We start from the raw sequence: 26,177 nt of genomic DNA, 5'->3' as shown, positions 1-26,177 counted from the left end.
CCACAGCCACCGCTAAATTTTGAATAAACGCGCCGCTAGGTATGCTTTCTGCTGTTCCGGTTGTTCTAATTGGTCAGCTACCCGGCGTTAGGAGCGCACATTTGCTGGGTTTGTCACATGTATCCACTTATCCAGCGGCCAAAGCTAGTCTCGTTCCTCTCTCAAAGGCAGTCGTCCTGTGTGCCCCTCGTTGGCACCGGTCAAATGTAAAGCACGCTTCTGGAAGACAAGAGATTTAAAACAAATTATTCAAATGTAGCTTAACGTAGGCCAACATAATAAGTCTCCTCATCCGGTGCATTGAAATCATCGATTCCCGTTCAATAGTAATTGAATTCTCAATCAACGGCAGGGGGCGCCCAGAAGTTTTTGGCGCGCTTCTGCGCTACGCACAGCGCACAATCCTATTAAAACGTCAATCATTTTTCGGGACCAAACACGGAATATTCCACGGTTCCGTGCACACGAGTTTCTAGCCCTGCTGCTGAGGTGCCCTCTGAGCCTGAGCCCTTTTGCAGACAGGCACAGCACAAATGCTCAGACAACGGACCGGTGGCCTCGGAGGACGCGTCCTTTTCGATGCTGGGAGCGCTCCCTGGACAAGAATAATAACTTTCATCGAACCGATATTTGTGTCGGACGGGGACTGTCCGCCGCAGATGAGCGAGCGCACAGCCGGACCCGGCCCATTTCAACCCGCTCCGGGGGGGTTGTTAAAATTACTCTAATGAATTTTGCTTATACTTTTTTATGGATAATAGAAATTTCCCTTCACTTCATCGTAAAACTCATGCTCCCAGATATTTGCTCTCCAATCAAAGAATTCAGCTTCGCATATTGCGAAACTCAGGGGCGCAGGAATCAAGACAGAAGCAGCAAATCCATCTTATGCGAGAAATGGCAAAATGGTCGGAGGACCTGTGCCATGTACAAACTAAAAAAAAAAGGGAGAACACAAACACGAAAAGGGATTTAAAAACCGATGCGGTGCGCCAGCAGAGAGCAAGAGCCAACTTTAAAGGGTAGCGCCTGGCCACCCTATGTAGAGAATGTGCGCGGCGCACGTCCCTTCCTATTTCTACGGGGAATCCGAGCCAAAAACGAAACCCGCACTACTCTACTCTCCGCTGCTCTCCGTCTCCGTGAGGGAAACCCAAAGGCGACCTCTTTTTACGCACGCAAGAGGTGGTACAGCCAGCAACCGGGGATTGGACGGTGGAACGAATCGGAATCGGCAGAAACGGTACCTCCTAAAATGGCTGCCAAAGCCCAACAACGAGAACAATCCGTGTGCGCGTTCGCGCTCCTTCCATTCAAGCCACCCCGTCGACATGATGGCGGATCAAGGGCCACCAGGACCTGCCAGCCGCCTGGCCGTCAAGTAGACGTCCTTAAGGGCAACAGCGTCGGCAACGCAGCGCACTAGAGAGCGCGCCCCCGTTCACGGGGCGGATAAATGTTAATGCTTCCATAATTAACATGGCGGATCATCCTGCCATGCTAAATACCGAGGGCTCTCTCCTAAATTCGATTTGCAAACGCTGCAGGATTTGCAACATCACAAATTGCATTACAGTACGGGTAGTACATTACATGCAGTAGTTTAATTTATTACGTCACAAATATATTCTAATGAAAGTTAATACAGATGGGATACAGATGGGAATCCTCACAAACCAGGCCACCAGGCCAAACCCGTTTCTTCAACATAATACAATCGTTGTGCCATTCGTGCTGCGATGTACTGAGTTGAAGGCATTAAACACGGAACACAAAATCGTAACCCTGGCCCCCAGGACAGTGTGCATGCTGTGTGTTTGTGTGGTTATTGTGTTGGAGGCTGGACGCAGGACACGAGGTGGCCACCCAACAAACAGCAAGCTTGCGGCGACGTGGCGTTCTCTTGCGTTGTTGTGTGTGGTAATAAAAATTGGCCCATAAAAATACATTCCCTAGCAACTAGCTCCGTTTTCTGCTTCTTTTATTAGTGCGTCGGGTGGCCAAAAACTTTACATCCGAACCTCTGCATACCATATTCCTACGCCAACTGTGATCGATGTCGACTCGCATCAGTCTTTTTCCTCGCTATTCATTCGTGATCTTCTCGGTCAACGAGCAATCGTGGTACGTGGGGCGGAGTGCAGCGTTAATCGTGATCGGTGGCGGCTTCGACAAAAAGAAAGCTTCGAAGAAGTGCAATAAATAGTACCACCGACACCGGCTCGGAGCACATTCAGTCCGCCGCACTAATCCCGTCCATCAATATTATTTATGATCCTTTTCTGCGCCCTCTCTCTCTCTTGCATCTTCGTCCGGCGTTATGAATATCGATGCTAAAGGCACTGCGTTCTGCACCTTTTTATTACACCGAAGAGATCCAAACGAGGTCCTAAGTGGCCGAACCCTGTCTGGATTGCAGCACAGCTTGTAGGATGTTCGCGCTCGATTTCTCTTTTCCATTGCGAAAGGATTTCTTCGTTGGGACAAGAAACGAAATCGTGGCAAAACTCAATCTTTCTACCAATTTCTAAAATGGTATAACATTTTTAATCGATTTTTGTTAGTAAATTACCGCTGCACGTTCATCAAAAGTCACCCCCTTGTCAGCGGCAACCGAGGGCCCTCGTCAGCGGCGCTAAGGAGTCGTGTGCAGTGATCAAATTATAATTTAGTTGACTTTAATTTGCTTCTCAGCTGGAAGGACGCACATCGGCGGCCATCGTCCCGAGCAACAAGCATAAGCAGCGAGACGGAGCGAGCGTGCGCAATTAGCCACTGAGCGAATTACAAAAAGCGTCAGAGCCCTCAGGGCAGAGACGTAGCACGGTGCCTCGGGCTGGCGGCGTTCGAGTTATGGTGGTGGTTCCTTCGCATTGTGAAACAGTTTTCTCCTTTTTTCCCCGTTCACCCAATCGTACCTCCAAAAATCAATCCGAACCGAAGGATTATGTTTCCACTCGAAGTGCAAACGAACAGGCACAGCACATAACACACCCGTTTCGGCAGCATCGTTCGGTTTCCAAGTCCGCAATCTACTCTGACTTTCTTGAAAACTTCGAAGGACGAATTCACCACCGCTTGCATGTGACAAAGAAAATGGCCGTAGCCGATTTTCATCACTTTCTTAGTGCTCATACTACATCAATGAATCATCGGGCGCTTCGGTTGATGCTTCGCTCGCGGAGCAATATCCTGAAGAGCGTAAAGGAAGTTGAGGGGTGCACGGAACGCGGAGCAGACCCACATATCCGCCGCCTATCTGAAGGTATACACAGATCATAATTTTTATGAAAAGAAAAAGCTGCAACCCTCGCGGCCTTAACCGTAGCCCCCCCCGTGTAGTTCCCGATGCTTCGATCCGTAACCACCGTTAGGTTCGGAGTTGGAAACCCAAAAAGGAGGAAGCAATGTTGCAGAGTCTAACACACAGCGTCAGCGCTGCGCAGAATGGGAAGCAACGAAAAATTAATATGCCAACTGATGGCTCTCCTTGCTTGCTTTATACCTGGTGCGAAGCGTTCCAGGAGCTCTTCTTTTAGTGCAATAATTTTTGGACCCTCGGTGAGCCGTGAGCATCCAGCAGACGGAAGCCTCGTAAGCCTGGTAGTCCCTTCCGCAAGCACAATAATAATAGAAATCGAAAGAGTCTGTATAACTACGATGCTAAGGGGGAAAATATCCGCTGAACGTTTGGACGGTAAGTTCTAACCCTCAGCAGTGTAATAATGTGGTGTCTTCGGCGCGACCAACATACGAAAGGTGCATCCGAGCGCATCGCTTCGATGGGTTTATGATTCACAATCTTCAGAGCGTTTTGGGTAGAGAGAAACGATATTAACAGCGATATTTAATTATTGCACTTCTTATCGGCGGTACGTGCGTCGGAAGGCGTGCAGCGGCAGAAGCCCCGACAAAGCTGGTTGGTGAAAAAATCCAAATTATCGTTGTTGACCGAACGTCCGTCCGGCTTGCTACTGGTTAGTTAGGCAAACTGTAACGATTTGAGATGTGCACAAGCTTTATAGTACTTATATTGTAGGGGACAGATGAATTATCAGTTAACAGTTTTCCATACAGGGAGGCTGTCCTGTCCGTGAAACCATCCCCCAATCAATCTCATTTACCAAATTTCATTCAAAACCATCTTCTATTACCTCGCTTCGACATGCGTGAAACTAAACTTAGAACGATTCCACACCTTTGACGCCCTAGCCGTTGCTATGGGAATTGCCGCAGATGACTTGACGCTGCTCTGATGGAATGGATGAAATGAAGTGAGCCCAAGACTACTCGATTGTACTCGATTTAACATTGAATTACGGTGATTGATTATCTGTTTTCAACGTTCACAAGACACTTTCCTTAAAAAAACAACTGCAGAAGCTCTGCAGAATGATGATTGTCATAACTCAACTTCTGACCGGTTCTGAAAATGGCAAAATATACTAAAAACACTTACTATGATCTGATCAATATGCGAAATCTATTACTTCAATCTATAAACAACGATTTTTTGCATTAAACTCAAATGCAATACTTAAATGAAGCCTTCATTTCTACCAAGGAATTTTTCAACTGTTATCGTCACTCGCCTTTTGTTTTATCATACTGGATATGATAGGTAAGAGATAGGTACGCAAAGCCGTTATATATGAAACATCACCGAAAGAGGCACATTTAACTTTCTTTCGTCCGTTTCATCTTGAATTCTATTCTCATGGTGTTCCTTAATCTTTCAACCTCAATAATAACAAGGAAACCCAATGTTGAACGCAATTGAAACCTCATTAACTGATCATTTTGATCTACAGGTTCTTCGCTAGCCTTTCGGGGCGGACACTACGCGGTGTGACCTTCGCACGATCCGCAACGCGGATTCGAAATGTTGGCACACATGCTGGTAGTGGCAAAAAAAAGAGTTGATAACAACGGTGTGTTTAGGCCATTAACGGAAAATATTTCGTTTCGCATCGCTTCGTTTGAATCGCAAGCAGTTGGAGCAGCGCTAGACAGGCCGAGTTCCGCACACAAAGCCGGACACTGGACCGAAAATGCCGCCGCCGCCGCCGAGATGGTGTTAATGGCACAGTACAACAACATTTTATGATAAGCAACCGTAATCATGCACGCCGTAAGTGCACTACCGAGCCGAGACCGCGAGACCGCAAGTGTGTGGCACATAAATCATAGTAAAAAAACGATGCATATTCCATGCGGCGATAACGGCGGCGGCTACAAACAGACGATTGTCAAGCGAAGACACCGGCACCAGAGACACCGGCCGCCGGTTTTCAGGACTGCCTCAACTGGCCGGACAAGATCACACTTCAAGGGGGTCCTTCTCGTTAACATTACACGAGAACGAGCTCACTAGAAGCGATTACATTTTTAGAGTTTTTCGAAAGCAGCGGTACATGTTCGAAATTATTTTATGTTTCAAACACGTGCGGCAGAAATGGGAACGCGTTGTGGTCGTTGGTTTCTTTATTCTAATTTTAAATTCTCGGTCATGTTTTTCTCAATGAAGAAAGGCTCAATGAATCGTCGGAATTGATTTAAAAAACGCGGAAGAATCTCAACAACACTGCCCCCAGTGAGTTGCCTTTTTACGAACCAATTAAACCCGTTTGAAGATCTTTTCACAAAATTAGGGAAATGTTCGCGGAACGGAATCGCTATCCAATGGGATAGCTGACCATTAGCGCTGACCGAGTCGACATTTTTGCGTGCGACAAGCAGTGCTTCCTTGTGACACACACGACGGCCAACGGCGGGGCCGTGACGGCTAGGGCGCGCGTGTGTGGCGAAATGACTGTCGGAGACGATCTGTCACCGCGGTTTCGACACCGATCGCGCAGCTCTCCCGCACGCGGGGCTGCCAATTTGCACAAGAAAATTGACCAAAGCAAACCTGCGGCCAGCGCGGTCTGAGCCGGACTGGAAGATGCTGTGCCCGCGCCTTGGGTGCGGTGGTCCCGAGCGTACATAAATGTTTCGTTTTTTTCTCCTTTCTCTCCCTCTCTCTCTCTCTCTGTGTCTCCCCTCGATGGAAGGTTAGACAAGCGAAAGAGAGAGAGAGGCACGAGAGATCGCTTTGATCTTTTGTCGGCACAACAAAACCATCTTCGTGCGCCGCGCGGTTGAGAAGCTCGAAGAGCAACTCTTATTGAGAAACCTTTGATGTCGCGACGAGACATCTTGTTTCTTCCCTGTCTCGCCGGTCGGGGGCTGTAGACTATTATTCTTTTTTTTACGACTACTTCTTGTTCCATCCTTCCTGCCTTTCCCTTGTGCCGGAGCGCAGAGAAGTCTCACCGGCAAAAGGTTCCGACCTCGTCGCGGGCGCGCGCTCGTCGCTGATTGCTTAAAGATGCATTCGATTTTTCATACCGATCATCATCAACGGCAGCACCGGCGATCGCTGATCTCACGGATCGCGTTTACGCCGATCCGTTGTGACCGGCTGCGGCGACGGAGATTAAGACCGTGCGTGTGGCCAATGGCAGTGTCGGCTTCTTCCAAGCCAGGGCACACTTCAGGGCACGGGTGCGTGTGGTGGGATCGAAACACGTCGCCAGAAGCAGTAGAGGTGACCGACGTCGGTGGCACACATGTCGACGGCGGCAACGGCCATCCTTTTACGGAGGGTGCGCCGTAAAACATATTTTATAGAAAAATCTGTTCCATTTCTAGCGCCTATTCCGGAGGTTGCAGTCTAGAAGAAGAAGCACAGATCAGAAAAGGCCGACACTGCAGCTACTTTCACACGTCACCTTCTCATTAGTGACACGACGAATCTATTCCACCAAAAGCGGAACATTCAATAAACCGGAGGTTGATGGAAAAACAGAAAAAACTAACGGTGCACTCGAGCTCTCGTAAAGTGTTCTCGTCCGAGGGAACGAGTGTTGGTAGCGACACTTAACGAGTGTCACCGGCAACCTTTCTTCGGTTCCTTCTCTTGCATTCTTCTTCGCAAACGATCCACAATGATCTTTGACACTACAAAGCCCATTCCTCGGTTCCTCCATTCAAGGTCCTTACCGATCGTATCCTTACCGTCACCAAAAAGGACAGCGACAGAAACACAAAAAAGTGTCGCACCCAAAAAGACCGTTCTTCCATGTCCGCATATTGGCTGTGTAATCCGAAGCACGCACGTCACCGTCTCGGTAATGCACCGTTGCATAAGATGATCTCCGAAAGCAAGGCCCACCGGGGATCGGGGTTCAATGACGCGCGACAATCGACCAACAACGAGTGGCCGGGGTTTTAACTTTTAACACGGCACGGCTTCGCCATTTAAACGCAGCACCATTTTCCGGCGACACTCACTTTCCGTTGGTAATCCGATCCGATCGGTTTCGGTCGACAAACTCTTACAGACAAACACACGGCTAAACTGGACGCCGGGGCGGCCAATGTTGTTACGAACTTTCCAGTGTAAGAAAGAATGATTGCCAAAAGAAAAGAGCCAAGACTTGCACAGCAAATGGACGCCGAAATGATCGATGACGCTGCCGGGTGCCCCGGTCAGCATAGGGATAGAATTTGCGAACGAAAGCTCCCATTGCGCTAGGAGGAAGAACGCGGCCACATAGTAGCTGGTCGCCGGAAGGTCGCCAAAGACCCTTTACAAACGGTGTCTTACCTTCGAAGACGTAGTCCTGCGCCGGGCGGACACGTTTTAGCGAACCGATGTGTGTACTACTTCCTCCTGCGTGGTGTGGATAAATTGTCTTCTTTTCTTTTTTCGCGATACCGCGACAACGGGAAACACACTACGTAACAAACACACTAGACCGCCGTGCTGGTCAGCATTCGTCTGCTGGGTGGTCTCCGGTTCGTCCACAAAAACCGCGCATCCGAGGGGCGACCCCTTGCTGATGGTTTACCGCCCGCTCCGCGAAGGCACATAAACATATCGCAGCGCGATCGATCCCACCTCGCGGGGCGGGAGAGCAAGCGAGATGATGTTGTTGCTTAGACTCGGGCAAGATGCGCTCCGGCCCGGGGAAGAATGGAACGAACGAAAAGCATCGCACGTTCGGCACGTTGTGGCACATGCGCACTCACTCGACGGCTGAACTCCCGAGACCCGCCGACCGATGTGGTGCGGTGCGGAGGAGGAAAAGTGCATCTTTCGGGCTCTCGCAGCAGGTTCGACGTTTATGTACGGAGCGCCCTAAACATCTGGCCTGCACGAGCATAGAAGGGGACACGCGCCCCGCGCTGGGTGGTGTTGGTGGGTGGACGCGGGAAGCTGTACTGACGGTATGGCTTATGGTTTGGGGAGGTTTCTGGGGAAAGAGGCTCACTGCGTACCCAATGGGCAACAATCATCGATCCGTTTGTTATCGTAGCTAATCGGAATCAGTCGTTTTGTTTATGATTTTTTTCCATACTTCAAGCAGCGAATTAATTCTTCTCCAATTCATCTCCTAAAAAATAAATATAACAATTACCGAGTGATGAGACTTCTTTTGGGACGAAGAGAATCGATTCGGAACCGCGATCGATAGGCAATCTATTTCCGCCGTAGCACGGAACAAACAGCACAGCGCCTGCTATGAAGCAACAACCACTACAGCTGCATGCAAACTGTGGTTACTGCGATTGAAGAAATGGCAGGAGATTATCCTTCTTCGGCGACGCGTCTGTCTTTGACGGACGCCAAAGGAAACGGAAAAAAAGGATTCGCACGACAAACACGAGAGCCCCATCAAACCTCGCCACTCGATTATCCATCTATTGGGTTCTATTGTCGGATCCGTCGTCTCCAGCAGAGCAACGCAGTAACATTATCTTGATACTCCACCACCCCCGACCGACCGGTCGACCGACAGCGAGCGAAATTTGTGTCCTTCACATCCTGATTCTGCCCCCCGCTGCTAGTTCGTTCATTTTCGGCATATTCCACGGCGAAAGAGTGTGAGAAACGAAGGAAAGCCAACCGAGGCCTGATTGAGTCGCATTCGATTCTGGCCGTTTCTGCACCCCCACCCCTTCTAACCTTTGTATCCATCGCTTCCTCGTGCCCTCTGCCGGGCAAGATGATTTTCTTTTCCTTTGAGTCCTTTCTACTGTCGCCCCAGTGCGGCGCGCATTCTTTCTCCGCACACGCATTCGTGTATAATCGTCTGCCACACTGATTGCCATTGCCGGAACTCGCCCGCGGGGCCAACGGGCGGAGGCGCGTTGATTCAATCATGTCGCCACGGTCCAGTGATCGGTGCAATCTTTGCATGGCTTCCATCGGCGGTAGCGTGGCGGCGGCCACCGGAAGGAAATTCAATTTTCGTCCACCGTACACACACCTGAGTACTTCGTGCGACTGCTACTCCCGTCCCGTAGCTTGCTTCTATCTTTCTTGCCGATAAATAAAATGCTTCCTAAAGAACTCTCATACTTCTTCACAGTATTTCGACTACATCGTTGTCGGTTTGCCGAAAGGAACCAAGCTCCGAAAACGGTCAGGGAGAACGAGCAATTCAGTGGGTGGATAATCCGGAAAGGAAAGCTATTTATTTATCTGCTGTGGACAAAAAAAGACTTCCTGCCGAGCGGTGGTACACCACGGAGGAGTAAATCCGAGCCCAAAACCTCACGTGTCCTTGACCGTCGCCGTAAGTAAGAAATTAATGTAGGGCTACCGGCCATCACAACCATCAGGTCATCGGGGCCAGAGAATATAATCCTTCGCAGGAGCAGGTCATTTTCATACCGATTCCCTTTCTTGGGACAGATCCCGGACGTAGGATTAGGCAGAACGGATAAAATACCGCATACCAATCGGAACCTTCAATGGAAGGAACAATGGGACCACGCCAGATAACCGTACCCTAATAGCAAAGTGCAAATATTGCCGTGCAATGTTTATTTTTCGTTGTCTGTACAAAATATTGTTGAAACCATTTGCAAACCGAACGACTGTAGGAAAAAAGTTACGCGCAATTCCACGCCAGAAAGTGTAAAAATAATCTAGTTTTCTGAGCAGCCAAAAAGTGGGACACGAATTCAGACATCGTATTGGAGAAGGCCCTGATTGGTACTAAAAAGGAATGTCAAATGGGAGAGAACGGTTCTCAGATTAAGCTTAATTTATTTCTTAAAAATACTTACCTCGATGTGATGCCTGTTTCCGTTAAAGCCGTTACAATTGTAACTAATGACACTTATTTGTATACTTCAACAGCGACTACTGTAAACAATTAGCGATTAGTCTTGTGGCACAGAGTGGTTCTGCCGTCTGCTTCTTCACATGTCAACATTGAACACCGCCCGCAGACTTCTAAACCATTTGATTGACACTACAGTCGTTCACAATTGCAATCTGGCGGGTTGCTGATTGTTGACACCGTTTCACTGGCGAGAGGAGTTCACATGATCTTCTAGGCACGTAACTATTGACAACCCAATAGGTCGTTGGTTCGGAATGTCTTCCGTCCGTGTGATGTAGTCTACCGATAACCTGGTTAGGGGCGCTATCCGGCCGCCAACATTGTTTAGCACTGGATCTGGTGACATTCGGAGCAGCGTGCCTGCTAACAGCGACGTGAATGACTCACTGGCTTCATCGCGTAGCGAAACATAATCGGCGTTAGATAATTTAGTGGCGCCAAATCCAACCAAAGCCTTCGGGGGGCCAACGGTCCACGTCCACGGGGGCGTCAAATGCGCGTGTTTACGTTGGTTAAGCTCCGCATCCGGGGCCAAAGATTGAAGCAACCACTGCCACTGCAAGAAACCAAAAAAAGAAGGAAATTAGAATCATACGCAACGATATCGAGTCTTTTCGCAGAAACGATGAGCAAATCGTACCCTGAACCACGGAGCAACAGGCCGTGCATTATTCCCACATTAAAACACCCGTTTTACACTCTACCAATCGCTCGGCCATGGATCGAAGGAAAATCGAAAATCAATTGATACACCGATGCGCGTCGATCTATCCCACCGGCTCCGGGCCCAGGGGGGCATCCAGCAAACGGGTTGCAGAGCGATGGTGCAACACCGCCACGGCGTGGTCCGATATATTTTTAGTTTTAACGATAATCAATTACCGCCCCGCACCGTTCGGTCCGTGGGCAGGGCCGTCTGCTGTAATAGACATTTTCCCGGAATGGGAAATGCCTAAGGAAATTTGGAAACGATTCGAACGAACCACTAGAATCGTCCAAGCGACCTTTGACTGTGCGTGCGTGCAGATACAACAAATTAGTGACATTTGTTGCCATTTGACATTGTTTACTACCCCTCGTTGACAGATGAGCGTGCCGTGTAGCGTCGGTCAAAACAGTTACTAGCAGACTCCACTTAAGAAAAACCTCCCCGTCACAGAGTCAGTAGTAGCTTAAGCACCGTTTTTTAGCCAAACTTCCTGTGAACACATTCTCACCTTGTACATACCTTTGCTTTCGACCTAGCGAATACACTTCCAGCATCATGTTCCTCAATGTTGGCAACGTGGAACCAAGGGATGTTGTGTGTCGGATGCTCTGCCCCGCGATGGTCACCGAAACCGAATCATTTGCTACTCCAGGCGTATTCACTATGTCGAACTGTTGATCGCTGTGTACGATTTGCCGATCATTAACCGACTAATTGGAGGGCACTTGAAGTAAGAAAGCCGCGCTTGTGTTTACACTTTTAGCTGAAATTAGTACACAAAAAAAATTCAAAACACTACTCACAACCGGACCCGTTGGCCACGATATCGGACCGCTAACTGTGGACAACGCACACGGTCGAACTATGCTACTAAGGAAAACTTGTCCAACTGGCGGTTGCTATGTTTCGGGCAACCCTTTCGGCGTCAACAGGCTTAAGCGGTTGCGGGATTCATACAGCAGTTGGCTGGCTTTGCTGGCGCTGGTGAGCCGGACTGTACGGAACCAACACAGAGCCGGGCCTCGCGGTCGCGCTCTCGCTTTCCTTGCCGCAGCAGCCGACGACGTCGTCGGGCAAATATGTTGATGATGATATTGACGGAAAAAACGGAAAAGACGGTTCGCGCTCCTTCTTCTTCTTGGCTGGCACGGTCCGGCGTACGTTTTCTGCTCGATTGTCCACCACCACACTCGGTTCGAGCGACGACGGGTGGCGGGCACATACAGCCGCAACAGTGCTACACTAGCGCGCGCATACGTCTTCGGAGCGGCCCGTCGGTAAACACGCACAGGGCTTAGAGCAGCACACCGCTACACACTCGCTACACATAATCATAGCAAGCCAGCCGCCGCCGCCGTGTGAGCGAGCAGGATGCAGGGGCCCCGTCTCGAGCAGGCGGCAAAAAAGAAACAATGTAACCGCCAGCGGGTCACATCGATATAAAAAAACCTTAAGACAGAAAGAGGGAGGAAGAGGCGCGCAGTCAAAAATTCCTTCGGACACATGAGTGCCTCACGCACACACCACCTGAGCGCAAACGCACACACACACACGCCTCCTCCCGCGCTCGCACGCCACGCACACACGGCGCGGCGACCGTGCAGCGCACTGTGCCACTCTTTCACTCGCACTCGCTTTCTCTCCGTCACACACGCACACACACTGTGGATGGCTACGTTTTTCGTTCCTTTCCTGCGCGCTCTTTACTGGGAAGGTTTCTTTCCTTTTTTTTGATTTCGTGTCGGTTTACTTTTGAACCGATTTCTTCCCACTATTGTGGGTCTTCTTTTTCTGTTGTTTTTCTTTCGCCTCACTTAAGACTCTTGGTGGTATTTTTTCTCTCAAATATTTCCAATGCCCTTTCGGAACAAACTATATCGGTCACCGTACCATTATTATTGGGGGTAATGTTGTTGCTCTCCCAAAAGTTCCGGTTGCCGGACACGGACACACAACAGAGTAGGCACGTACGCACGACAGAGCCAAAGAAAAGCTCACGCTCGCGGTCGGTTCCGAAACCACGGCGACGACGACGAAGAGCAGCCAACCAACGTTCAAAGCCCTTCTTCCACACTGACAGAACCAGTCTTTTGCGCTCGTCACACGGCGGCTGCGATGGCACGCAAGTGTGACAGAGACAAGGCAGCGCGCGCGATGCAAGCTCACTCGCTCTGCTCTGACCGCTCGATGATCAGCGTGTTCCATCAGCCAGAGGCAACGACTACGGTCCGGTTGCTGGCATCTTGTTCTATCTTGCTTACAACAAACGCCTTCCCAACCTGTCAAATTGTCGATTCCGTCGCCCCCACGCACACACTTGTAGCCAAAAAGAACGAATAAATATCAAAAAAGCAAGACGACAACCTGATGGAGTTGAATGATTTTCGTTTGATTTCAAACCCGTCGTTAACGATCAGTTCAGTTACAATGGGAACAAAGGAATTCACCCATTGTTTGTGGGCTGACACTATGAACTTCCTACTCCCAACGCAACAAGTCCGCGTGTGGCAAACTTTAATGGACACGTAGTAATCGTGAATGTTTAAAAAGGATGCGCCTGCGGAAAATGTTTTAAAAGGATGGAAAGGAAAGGATGATCTGGTGGCTGGGCATCCGAAATGGAAATGAGCCTATCGCATACGAACGAAACGTAACATTCCGTTAACGGGTTTGCCGAACGGACGCTTAATCGATTGCCCCTTCCGATCGCAACATCGGCCGCAAGGGTCCTTATTAGTAAACCGCAACGCACCCTCTAAAAGGACGTTTTTCGCATTAGCAATGCACCGGCCCTAACGCAACCGTGTAGAAGGCGCGCATTCTCGGTCTCGGGGCGACTCTGCCGTTCCCTGCGTACGACCTGGAGGCAAACCGGTGGATGAAAAAGGAAAGAGGTCTTGGGTCTACAGTTCCCCTGTTCAAGGGGTCGCCGTGTGGCGTTTCCAATTTGAATACGGCAGTACGCGCGCGCTTCGAAAGGACTCATGCTTGCTTTGTTTTATTGCCACTCGCTGCCATGGCAACGGAAGCGAGGACCACCGGTTTGTTTGGACAGTGCCACCGCGGCGGGGGGGCTCAGTAGAGTCCTTCGCCGTAAAAGGGATACTACGTACAGCGAAGGGCCCAGCGGATAAAAGGTGCCCCGCCGTGGGGCCATCGGTTTAGTTGAACAATATTCGCACGGCCTCTGGCACGCGTGTCGCGCGCAAGTGAAACGGTGGTGCATTTGGTGCAGTAGACATTGACGGCTACCAGACTCATCACACCGAGGGAAAACCATGGCCATGGCTTCGATTCTACCCGCCTCGACCAATGTCGGCGAAAGCGATCGTGTCGTAAGTCTCGTTCTGTGGTTCCGATTTCAACTCCAACGTGCGTGAGATTGCAAAGCTCCGAGTCCGATCGATTCGCCGCGAAAATCGATAAGAAATCAACAGACACACTTTGCGCGTATGGATGTGGCCTTTAATCCTATGCACAGACATAAGACGTTCGCGGGCGACCCTCAGTTTTTGTTGCTTCTGCCACCAAAGAAATGCATATCGCACATTTGCATCGACACGTGGGGCACGTTTTAATTGACGCCCGCCACCGGTTTACACCTATCGATTGTTTTGCACTCATCAATAATTATGCTCGCTCGTCATCGTTTGCCTTCTGTCTCGCCCACCGTTTCCCGGTGGCGAAGAAACATGCAATTACCTTTGCTTGTTACTGTTGCTTCCGATGTCGTCCATGTCCATGTGGGGTGTAATTTGTGGACAACTATCACTCACCGAAAAGGGCGCGCTCCCGGGTGTTTGCGGTTTTCGTTGGCGTACTTGCACTCGGAATCATCAAAACCGCCCATCGGAAAGCGAACCGATGGGTCAGACAGCGCTTTGTCAGGATTAATCAGAAACTAACCGAACCGTTTCACGCACAATTAACGCGAGGTCCTGTTCCGTGTCGTCAGCGTTCACCTGGGTGTGTGACTACGTAGTTCGGTGGCCAGTAGCAGGGCCCAGCATTGGTGCAAGGATATAAACAAACACAACCACAGAGGCCATTCCGTTCGTTTTTTCTCTGTTGCCCCTTCACTTAATGTTACTAAACATTGGCACCCTTCTCGATCGGCCTCGGAAAACCTCAAAATCTCGATTAATTCACACCGTACGCGCCACGTGGAAGGGAATCGCCGAGGCGAACGCCATGTGCACGCCAGCGCGCCATGTGACAATTTTCGCTTTTCCCCTTTTGCGGCCGCCGAATGCTAATGCCCCTCGAGCGCAGCGGCCGATTCGGGCCCTCCGATCCCTTGGGCCGCTTTTGATGTTTGATGACAACGTGCCCTGCCAGGGCCCAAAGCCAGGCCAGTCAGCCAAGCCAGTCAGCCGACGCACCCATTTGGTCCAATGTAACTGGGGGTCGCTTTGCCGTTCCGATTCGTCGACGGTTTCTAAGGTCCGCAGGCCCGAGTCGGTTTCTTCCGAATAGGGCCTCCCAGCAGAAACAGATCAACGGCTCGTATTTCTCGATTAGGCTACCAGCGGTGTGCGCCGCCTCGGGCACCGCCATCCGACACCAACATCCGTGGCTGGCCGAGGCAGCTTGGGCGCCAGATCGGTGTTTTGATCTAATTTGTGTGCTCAATTTTTCGAACTGAAATATGCAATGAAGTGAGTGGGAAATGTTGCCAACCAAACCAGCACCCTACAAATCGCCGATCGCTAATATCGAAATCACGTCCTTCAAAACGAAGATGCAAAAGTTATGAATCGCCCAATATTGAAAGGGGTAAAATAGGTTCTCTTGCTCTTCCGTCCGTAGGCCGTGGGACAAAGTAGGGGTGAAGTAGATTCGGGTTCTTCCTACTCCCGGGGCGGTGTAAGCCAGTTTTTGTCAACCGTGATAGGAAATCTATAATCTGGCGCAATAATTGCATTATGACGGTGTTGAACGTTGGGGAAACAGTTATTACAAGACGTGGCCGCCCTAGGCTGAAGGGTTGCGCCGAAGGGTCGGTATCGATTCACCTAGAGAACTCCTCGTGCTTCGTTCGTGATTCCTGCAGAGCTCGGTTTTGCAAGCTTTACGATTGATACGACCAGCCAACTGAGGAAATGCCTTTTGTTGCCGTCGATTGTTTCTCATCCACCGAACTGATAACTTATGCATGCCCTTTATCCATAACGCATAGTGTCTGAAATCCAATCCACCTCCGTACATTGGCCTGGTAATTGAGTAACTGTAGCGTGTGGGTGATAGGTGGTGGACTGGACTCAATAGGCGATAGACTGAGGTGTTTGGAAGAACAGTTCTTCGTACTGTTTCCCCTTAAACAAAAATATAGTCTTCTGTGATACTTCATTAATTTTACCGCTTTTTCATTTCGTTACATAACATTCTGCTTTGCTAAGGAGAAAGAGCATGGCCTGGTCCGTTTCTCACTTAAAGAATGCTGTCAGTCGCGTTAAACCAGCTGTTCTACTGTGCTGTCAGTGCTGCACGATGCTAAATTTATTTATCTTCCCTGTTTCAGCTACGAACACAATACTTTTCTGTCCTATAAAGCAGCATAAAGATCAGGTTCCCTTCGACTTCTCGCAATTTTGTCACAGAACGTGCAATTGAACACCCAGCCCAACAACCCAACGTGCGTTGCCGAATGCCCTACTCTCGTGTGTTGTTTACCAAAAATACGAAGAAAAAAAGAATCTAAAAAATGTAGTACGACGCCAGGAGGAAGGACACCGCTTCCCGGGGCACAAAAGGACGTCACCCTCCGTTGGCGAGAACCGAAATCGTTAGCGTGCAATTTTTGCGTTTTGCGTTCTCTCGCCTCAACGAGCACCCCACAGAGTGTCGTCGGTTCCGGATTAGAAGTTCCCCTCGCTCTTTCTCTACCTCTCTCGCTCTCCCTTTCTGGAGTTTTGTTGTCACCAACGGAAGTGACGGTAATCCCTGCGACGTTTACTGTTTTCCTGCTCGACCGAAACGGGTCCACACTTTTTAGGTGTCCTCGTTCCCTTCAAAAGAGCCTTGACGATTTTGGCTTTTGCACCCTAGTTTGCCAGACTGTCACCGTTGGCCGATACCACGATAAGGCGCTACCGTTTTTAATTGGCCACCGATCTCCGGTGGCCACCAGCCGGCTCCGGAGGCAGTTCTGCACGATCCCGTAATGAAATTAGCATTAAATTTGGACTTCGACAGCCCGAAGGGCGCCGTGCCCCCAAAGCAGTTGCTGGACCTCCTATGCGTCTGTGTGTGCGAGGCGCAGCAATTGGAAGCTCATGAATTCGTAATTTGATTGACTTGGCACAACTCGTGTTGCCACCACGATCTGCTCGCAAATGCGATCTAAGGATTAGAGGGAACAGCGGGATGCGCATCACTGGGCTGTGGCAATATCCATCCCTTCATTAATACCATCGCCGTCGCTTACTTACAGCTCAAGTCCATGGATGCGAACCGCTACGCAACGAAGAAAACCATCGCCCAGGGCATGCTGGACATAGCGCTTCTGACGGCCAACGCGTCTCAGCTGAAGTACATTTTGCAGGTCGGCGAAAAGCACGAATTCTACGCTCTAATGCTGACGCTAATCAGCATCAGCATCATACTGCAGGTGAGTGCGGGGTGGATAATCTGGAGCAGATTATCGGTCGGCGGGTGGCGAACACCGTTTACTTTCATGTTGCTAACACGGACCATAACTCCTTTTCCCCGTCCCAAACTAACGTTCCCGGGTCGGTTGGCGGATGGTGCTGGTGCTGTGTGGCGCTGATGGTGTTGGCGTCCGTTTCTGTAGGTTGCGATGGGAGTGCTAAATTTAAGCCTGAGCCTGCTGCGGGACTGCCGGCTGCATCTGCCCGAGTACCACCGGTCGGCGAACGTAATCAATTACATCGTCACCGGAACAGCGGTCCTCGTGGCCATGATAAACCTCCTCATATCCGCCTTCGATCCAAAGATTCTGAGCTACACGCTCGAGTAGGGCATCCGGCTGCCCTTCCTGGGCCCTGTTTGGGGTGGGATGGAAAAAATCGATTTTCTCTTACGACGCCGCCATTCAATCTTACCGCCGTACCGAGCGTATCATTATTAGCCGGGGTATTGATGATGGCCAGCGTCGGTTCCGGTTGCCCGACGCCTGGACGGCGTCCACCGAGCTAAGACACACAAATAAAGTTCCTTTCGCCCGAGAGTTCCGCGTTCCTTTGCGTTCTGGTCCAACTGCTAAGCTGCTAATGATCCTTAGGTGGGACTATTGATTTCATTGGTCCGATACGCTGTGTAATTAGGAATTCCATTCACGACCCTCTTTCTTATCGATTGCTTGACCACACGAAGCGCGGAGAGGACTGGGGAGCTGCGCTGGGACTTACTAGGTCGTCCGGTCTTCGCTCTCGGTGTGCAACAGCCGACCCGAAGCCGGAAAAAACCGAAGCTCTTTGCCAGAGCATTTTGGCCATCGGGGTAATCAAATTGCTACCTGTCACTTTGGATCACAGTGTGTCCGGGCCACGTGTCGAAACGAGGTCCCGACACCCGGGTGTCATTCCGCTATCCGCCGCCGGTTCCGATTCCGATCCTTCCCACAGACTCTGCCTCCCTGTCGGTCCGGCCGGGGCCCGTTGGTGTCCATCGAGGTGTCATTTTTCTATTCATCTCCCTGTGCCACCCCTAGATGCTGGTCGGTATTTTGTTTGTGGTGATCGGTAGCTTGAACATCAACCGCAAACCGGACCAAACGGCCGCAATCATATTGAACGATGTAATTCTGGTTCTCATATTCGTCATCTCCTTGCTGAACGTCATCATCTCCGGGTTCGGGATCGAATACGCTTCCCAGCCGTTGCGGCGGCTCGAACGAATAGACCCGACGACACGCGAGGTTGACATCACATCGAGGCAGACTCAGCATAACAATTAACCAGAAGGCCTGTCGCAGCACCGCACTGCACCATCCGCTCGGCTCGCCTTTTCACTCAACTCATCTACAACCTTCTGCCTAGCGTACAGTAGTGTTACCATACCTTGCCACTAACCAGCGCTACTAACCATCAAATCACGCGTCTAATCCTTACCTCCACGGGCGGTGACGGACAATCTCGGACTTGGAATGCTGCAAGGTTTCGGCCGCGATGCTAGCAGTCATTCTGACGCTGGTCAACCTACACGCCGGCACCGTACAGCGGAAAGTGGCCAACATACTGAACCACTTCTCGCTCGGGTTCGTTGTCGTGGCGCTATTTTGCGACGTCATCAAGATGAACTTCGGGCTCGATCCGGCCGTACCATCGGTTCACAACTGAAAACATCTCTGGGGCCTGGCCTAATAGAACTAAACCACCGGTGGTTCCACATTCACCGTCTTATCGAACTGCACTGAAATGCGCTTTTCCAACAATCGCCAGATTGCACAGGGGATCTCCTGCATCCTGCTGGCCAACTACAACATCAACAAAGAGCACTCGCGCGATACGGCCAACGCGGTGCAAAACTTTTCGCTCGGTCTCAACATGGCCACCGTCGTGGTGAACGTCCTAATCAGCGGCATGGAAGTGAAACACATGGACGACGTTGGCCCCGCACTGGGGGCCACCGTCGAGCGCACGACAAAGCCTTTCTGAGCCGCTGCTTGGCTGGCAATGGTTCTAGTTGCAGTCAGGTGGCCGTTTAAGTAACGGGTACCCGGGTTTGGCCTAAGTAGAAAAAACGGTGACAGACAACCAATTATACACAATATAGGGGTTTCAAAACAATTGTTTGTACTTGCGTACTTGTTGTTGAGAAAAGTTCTAAAACATTGAAAAGGTGAGTTGCAACACGCAGGTGAGTTATTATGAATGCCTTCGTCCCAAATCGTCCATACGCCCCAGTTTGCACTAACCGTGATCTAAAGCTAATAAAGCAGCTCTAAGTACTTCGAAAAGAGTCCAGCACAGTTGGATTCTAATAACATAGATCGACCGACACACGTGTTAATTAAAAACGGCCTCCTCCGATGGGAAATTTATCACGCGTCGACGAAACTTTTGCCTCGTGTGTAATTTTTTAGCTTTTCGTCAACCGAATTATATGCGTTGGGGTTTAATTACAAACGGAGACGATGTTGATCTATAGGACGCACTAATTGTCACCCAAGTTCCCATTTCTACATTTATTGACCCAATTTCAGGCGAGTTTCAAATGTTTGTCATATATTGGCCTATCTCTCACAACATACGCGAATCGTGCCGTAGACATTTGATGCACTAAATGTTAGAAGATGCTTTACGCTGCAGGACACAGTATACCGAGTAGGCCATGTTGAGAATCTAGAAAATGGATGGAACAAGCTCAGTGATTGACCCGCGGGGAGTGATTCCCAGAACCACAACGGGCTTACCTTCATAAATGCTGGCAGATTGAAGTGTAAGTAACCATACGTCGTTACCGCAAACGGCTTGTTGGTACGAATCAGAAAGAGTTGAATCTTTTTCCTGTTGCTCCGCTTCAGGTGATACCAGTCGGAGGAATAAATTGCATTCGTTAGCGCGTAGCTTTTCAGTGCCACTTCGTTGCCGTAGTAACAAGGAAGTCCGATTTGTATGATCATAGACATCATGTAGAACACATTCATGAGCTTGCTGAAATCGTTGAGATTGAGCTAAAAAAGGACAACGATACAGGGTTCAGTCCGATTAGGTTCGTTTCAGTATTGCTTCGCGCTACATACCATCGATGCCACCTGATATGCCGAGGCACAGATTGCGAGACCACTCACGCTGAACTGCACAAAGTAGGCAAAGGAAAACAGGTGCACTACACGCTGTAACATCCTGTTGGGGTCACATCGAAAGAATCTTCATATTTCGCTTCGTATACTAAACGGTTTTTATCTTTGTTACCTACCTACGAACCTTTTCATAGTGCAGCACCAACGGAACGAAGGATCTGGCAAACTTTTCGTCCGTGCTCAGATGGTTAAACCGATTTGCCAACAGGTCTAGCTGAAGACCGATCATCTGCAGCCAGTAACATAGCTGCGTATCACTGGCCACATTTAGTAACATGTGAAAGAACATTCCAAAGGTCTGGTAGATAAAAATGGCGTAGTACGCAACTTGGGCTTCTGGGCCGTACGGAACGCCGAAGAACCAGGGAAAGAACGGCAGCCCATATTCGGCACTGAACAACTGAGAGAAAACACCTAAAGCAGCCAGGTGGCTAACGAAGATGTAAAAGTAGAACCACAGCGTAAAAAGACGAAGTGTGCGATCCCGTACGTCCTTCTCGTGTCGGTCCAGTGGTTGAAACGTTTGGCCGATCATCGTCTCGTGCAAACTCCAGACGACCGCAAACTGACGGTAGACGGTCCAGGATTTAAGAGCCATTGAGCACTCAGTCAGAACGATATACATGGTGTAGAACACAAGTTTTTCAAAGGATTGCGAAACGAACAGGTTGAGGGCTAGCGCACAGAGATAAAGTCCCATCACGAAGCTGTAGAACAAGTAACAGTAGACACGATAGGGGATCGACCTCTTAACTGGCGCGTTGAAAATGCCACACCACTTCCACGTGTTCATGGCAAAGCGTATCGGAAAGATGAATCGATTGGTATCGTACATTCTGTTTGCTTGACCAATGCTCTTGCAGTTTGGACAATCGAACTAGAACTGATGGAGCGATCAAGCGGTCACTGATTTTTTGGCAGGACCAGTTGACGCCTTTTTATTCTCTTTCTCGTCTTTGGAAAGCCCCTCAAGGAAGGTGTTAATTATTAGCTTCACCTTAATCATTGATCTATAACCTACCATCAAGGCATCACTGCACGGACGTGAGTAGACCGTGAAGATGCCAAGGTATTTCAACATATATGTTGAACTTTTCTTAAATAGCATAAACTCAATCCAATTTAATGTGGAAGCACACCAGCGCTTTTCAGATGATTAGAAGTTTACAATGCTCCTTCTTTTATGTTATAAGTATTTTAGGTTTACAAGAAAACATGATAACTGGTGATGGTGGAGCTGAAATGGTCGTTTCTCTTTCATCCAAGATTTTCTACAGGTAAAACAATCTTTGTTGACTTCATTTCAAATGCAAGATCCAAGGTTTTCCCTATGAATTCGAATACCTGTGCTCTTGGTGTATAATTTTGTCAACCTGACTGTTAAAATGGTTGGGTTTTACTATAAGAGTGGAAAGAGTTTCACGCACGCATGTATAGAAACTGCATAGAAGGTGTTCTCCCGTCCTTACGACCTACTTCGGGTCAACCCTTCGTTTAGGGGAATTAAACATGAAACATAAACTATAATTAAAAATGCTTCCTTCACACTCGAAGGCTTCAAGTCAAGTGCTACGCGTCCTGCAATTTTAGTTCAATTCTTGACTTGCACTGGCAATAAACAATGGTAGCAAAAGCTAAACGGCTTGGAGAACATTCGTCGGGAGCGGAGGACCTATGTTGGAAAGACTTCATTCTTCCAGTTCGGTTAACCATGTGGACTTGGAAGATCTGTGGCTTGTACAACGAACGCTCAGAATCTCACCTCTATCGGATGTATCGGTACACGTTCAACTTTACAATGGTGGCCGCGTATCTGTTCACGATGACGCTTAACATTTTTGTGATGCAAACATTCGAACAATTGGTGCTCTTTATCATGTACATTTTGTTTACCGAGATCGTGATGCTGCTGAAGGCGTTCATCACATACTACAAGTTTGATCAGATCCGTCGTCTTTACCGCCAGACCGTTGATGAAAGCTTCGAACCGCAGGACGATCTCGAAGCCTCTCTCCATCGCAAAGGTGTCGAATTCATCAAGTACTACTACTATATCTACATTGTGTTGGCCAACGTAGCTCTGGGTACTGCGTTATTGCCTCTGCTACAAAAGAAACGTTTGCCCTATTTTCCCTGGATGCTTGGCGTAGAATATGGACCAGAAAATCTCATTACCTACGGTGTATTCTTTGCTTATCAGTATATCGGCATGTACTTCCACATGCTAGTTAATGTGTCGGGAGATGCACAGTTATGCTATTTCCTAGGCATGGTAAGCACGCAGCTAAACATACTGGCCAAGCGCTTCCAACAACTTCGAACCTCCGGAGACCTTGAGCACTCCTTCGTGGGACTGGTAGAGCGCTATGAAACCGTTCACCGGTAAGAGTTTGCACACGCGTGATGTTTCAAATTTCATCTCAGCTCCTTGCCTCCATTATGCAGAATGGTTCGCGATGTGGAGCAGTTGTACTCGCCAGCATTTTTCGCACAGTTTGTGGTTAGTGGTTTGGTCATTTGTGCAACGGCTGTAAAGGCTGCATCAATGGTAAGGAATTAAATATCCGTGATGATCTTTAACTTCTGATATTTTTGCTATTCAGTACAATACGGGTTTAGAAAATGCACTTCAACATTTGCTCTACATGCTGACGATGATGTACCAAATGTTTCTGCCATGTCTCTTCGGAAATGAGGTCACTCGCAAAAGCAACGATCTCAAAACCGCCGTCTACAGCTCCCAGTGGTACCGAATGAAAGTGAAGGATCGCAAAATGATAATTATGTTGCTGCAGCGTTTAAATAAACCCCTCGCGGTAAAGGCGTATCATTTCTTCAATTACAATCTGCAGGCCTACACCACGGTTAGTCTGGTCGATTGGATTTATGAATCAATTTTCAGGCACATTGGGATTTATGTTACAACTATCATTCTCTCGTTTCGCAGACATTAAACATGGCCTATTCGGTTTACGCCGTGCTGCAACGGAGTACAGAGAAGAAAAATGAGTGAATGATGCATCGAAATCGATGCACACCGAATAAAATCATCTATTATCGCAGTGTTGACTATGATAATCCGAATTTTAAATGTTCATCGTTCCGTGCCGCGTTACGTTTACTATCATCATCTCTTATCAACTTTTCACTCCTATCGGAAGCTGTTCTCAATACCGGGACCCTGCCGCAGCTAGTGTTCTACGGTTCGTCAGTTCGTTTTAATACGCAACGAAGACACTACGGGAAGATTGGCACAGCACAGAGCACAGTAGCCACTTCAAAATGCCAGGACACCATCGCAGATCCCTCCTAGTGGCACAGATTCACCGACGACGTATTTACACAAGTCAATTTTATGCTAACTAATCTTTCATTCGGTACGTCGGTAAACAACAAATGTGTGTATTTTGCAATTCAATTATTATGCTTCCGAGAGATTCATTTCCGTTTCTCTTCTGCACGGCATAACACGCATACGAACATTTGTGTCCTGTTGAATTTGCCTAACGCACTGAACCGCGGGATTGTTGAGAATAAATTTCTGTACAATTGTGATCCATGTTTGAAAGTACATTAGCCCAATTGCTTACATTTTTCGTACACACAAAATCACAATACAAGAAAGACGTCCGAAGTCCGAGATGAAGCAGAATTAATAGCACCATTCAATGGATGCTATTTTTAAATTTGATAAATATTTGATTCAAATAAATGTCGCTGGCTACTATGTAATTTTCTTAACCTATGTTAAAAATATTCATTCTCTAACCCCTTTTCCTTGTCTCTATGGAAAAAGGGGGCTTGGGTGCACGCATGTATAGGACCAGGCGCCTGGGAGACCCGCCACCGTTTAAATGGATTGAACATGTAACAAAAACTGTAATTAAAATGATTTAATCCAAACCCCAAAGCTTCAAGTAAAGTGTCGCAGCTGCTTCGACATCAGTTCCACCGTTGGCCTGCGCCAAGATACACAATGGTGCTAAAAGTTGCGTGGTTTGAGGAAAATAAATCAGAAACTGAGAATGTCGGTTGGAAAAACTTCATTTTGCCAGTTCGGCTAACCGTGTGGACCTGGAAGATCTGTGGCCTGTACGCCGAACGCCCAGAGTCTCGTCTCTATCGGATGTATCGTTACACGTTCAATTTTACGATGGTGGCCGTGTATCTGTTCACGATGACGCTTAACATTTTTGTGATGCAAACATTCGAACAGTTGGTGCTCTTTATCATGTACATTTTGTTTACCGAGATCGTGATGCTGCTGAAGGCGTTGATCACATACTACAAGTTTGATCAGATCCGTCGTCTTTACCACCAGACCGTTGATGAAAGCTTCGAACCGCAGGACGATCTCGAAGCCTCTCTCCATCGCAAAGGTGTCGGATTCATCAAGTACTACTACTATATCTTCTTTGTGATGGGCCACATAGCTATGGGTAGTACGTTATTGCTTCTGCTGCAAAAGAAACGTTTGCCCTATTTTCCCTGGATGCTTGGCGTAGAATATGGACCAGAAAATCTCATTACCTACGGTGTATTCTTTGCTTATCAGTATATTGGCATGTACTTCCACATGCTAGTTAATGTGTCGGGTGATGCACAGTTATGCTATTTCCTAGGCATGGTAAGCACGCAGTTAGACATACTGGCCAAGCGCTTCCGACAACTTCGAACCTCCGAAGATCTTGAGCGCTCCTTCGCAGGGCTGATAGATCACTACGAAAAAGTTTACCGGTAAGAGCGTCCACGCGCGTTAAGATTTTTGCTTAAGGCCCTGAATGTCCAACATCCTACAGAATGGTCCACGAAGTGCAGCAACTGTACGCTCCTGCGTTTTTCGCTCAGTTCGGCGTTAGTAGTGTGGTTATTTGTGCTGCAGCTGTGAATGTTGCATCAAATGTAAGTAAAAGTGTCTCTGTGCTAGTTTGTAGGCGAGATTCACACTATTTTCTCTCGTTCAGTTCAATCTAGCCGAGCCCGGCGTTCTCCAGCACTTGCTGTACATGCTATCGATGATGTTCCAAATGTTTCTGCCATGTCTCTTCGGTAATGAGGTCACGCGCAAGAGCAATGATCTGAAAACCGCTGTCTACAGCTCCCAGTGGTACCGAATGAAAGTGAAGGATCGCAAAATGATAATTATGTTGATGCAGCGTTTAAACAAACCGCTTACGGTAAAGGCGTATCATTTCTTCAACTACAATCTGCAAGCCTTTACTACGGTTAGTTTGAAGATCCGATTTTCCGACGGTGTTTTTCTTCAGTCATTTATTTCTTTTCGCAGACGTTAAATATGGCTTACAGGGTTTACGCCGTTCTGCAACGGAATGCATTGAAAAACTAAGAATGAAACATGCGAAATGATTGAACTTTCACACAACAGATTATTTTGAAAATTGTAATACGAATGATGATAGTTCTAAATGTTCACGGTTTCGTAACCCACATTAGTGCAAACAACTTGTCATGAGCACTTGTCTCTTATCAATGTTCCACGCACATCTCAAGATGCTCCCAA

General features: G+C 48.6%; 1 protein-coding gene across 1 annotated transcript; it reads left to right on the top strand.

The window, feature by feature from the left end:
* Nucleotides 1-4,614: 4,614 nt before the first annotated feature.
* Nucleotides 4,615-26,003, top strand: LOC128269796 (odorant receptor 94a-like). Its single transcript, XM_053007200.1, has 9 exons — nucleotides 4,615-4,621; nucleotides 17,238-17,500; nucleotides 19,008-19,178; nucleotides 19,293-19,457; nucleotides 22,383-22,740; nucleotides 24,673-25,393; nucleotides 25,456-25,558; nucleotides 25,621-25,881; nucleotides 25,944-26,003. The coding sequence occupies exons 1-9, from the start codon at nucleotides 4,615-4,617 to the stop codon at nucleotides 26,001-26,003; spliced, it is 2,109 nt and encodes a 702-aa protein (XP_052863160.1).
* Nucleotides 26,004-26,177: the final 174 nt, after the last annotated feature.

This window comes from Anopheles cruzii, chromosome 3, assembly GCF_943734635.1.
Source record: "Anopheles cruzii chromosome 3, idAnoCruzAS_RS32_06, whole genome shotgun sequence".
NCBI lineage: Eukaryota > Metazoa > Arthropoda > Insecta > Diptera > Culicidae > Anopheles > Anopheles cruzii.
The sequence above is the reverse complement of the archived record's forward strand: the minus strand, read 5'-3'. Positions and strand labels throughout refer to the sequence as shown.

What these genes read in the sequence shown, in the direction of transcription:
- LOC128269796 (XM_053007200.1), top strand. An exon ending in GCATCAGCATCATACTGCAG is followed by an intron (nt 17,501 to 19,007) that starts GTGAGTGCGGGG and finishes GAATGCTGCAAG; the next exon opens with GTTTCGGCCGCGATGCTAGC. An exon ending in GTTGGCCAACGTAGCTCTGG is followed by an intron (nt 22,741 to 24,672) that starts GTACTGCGTTAT and finishes AAAATAAATCAG; the next exon opens with AAACTGAGAATGTCGGTTGG.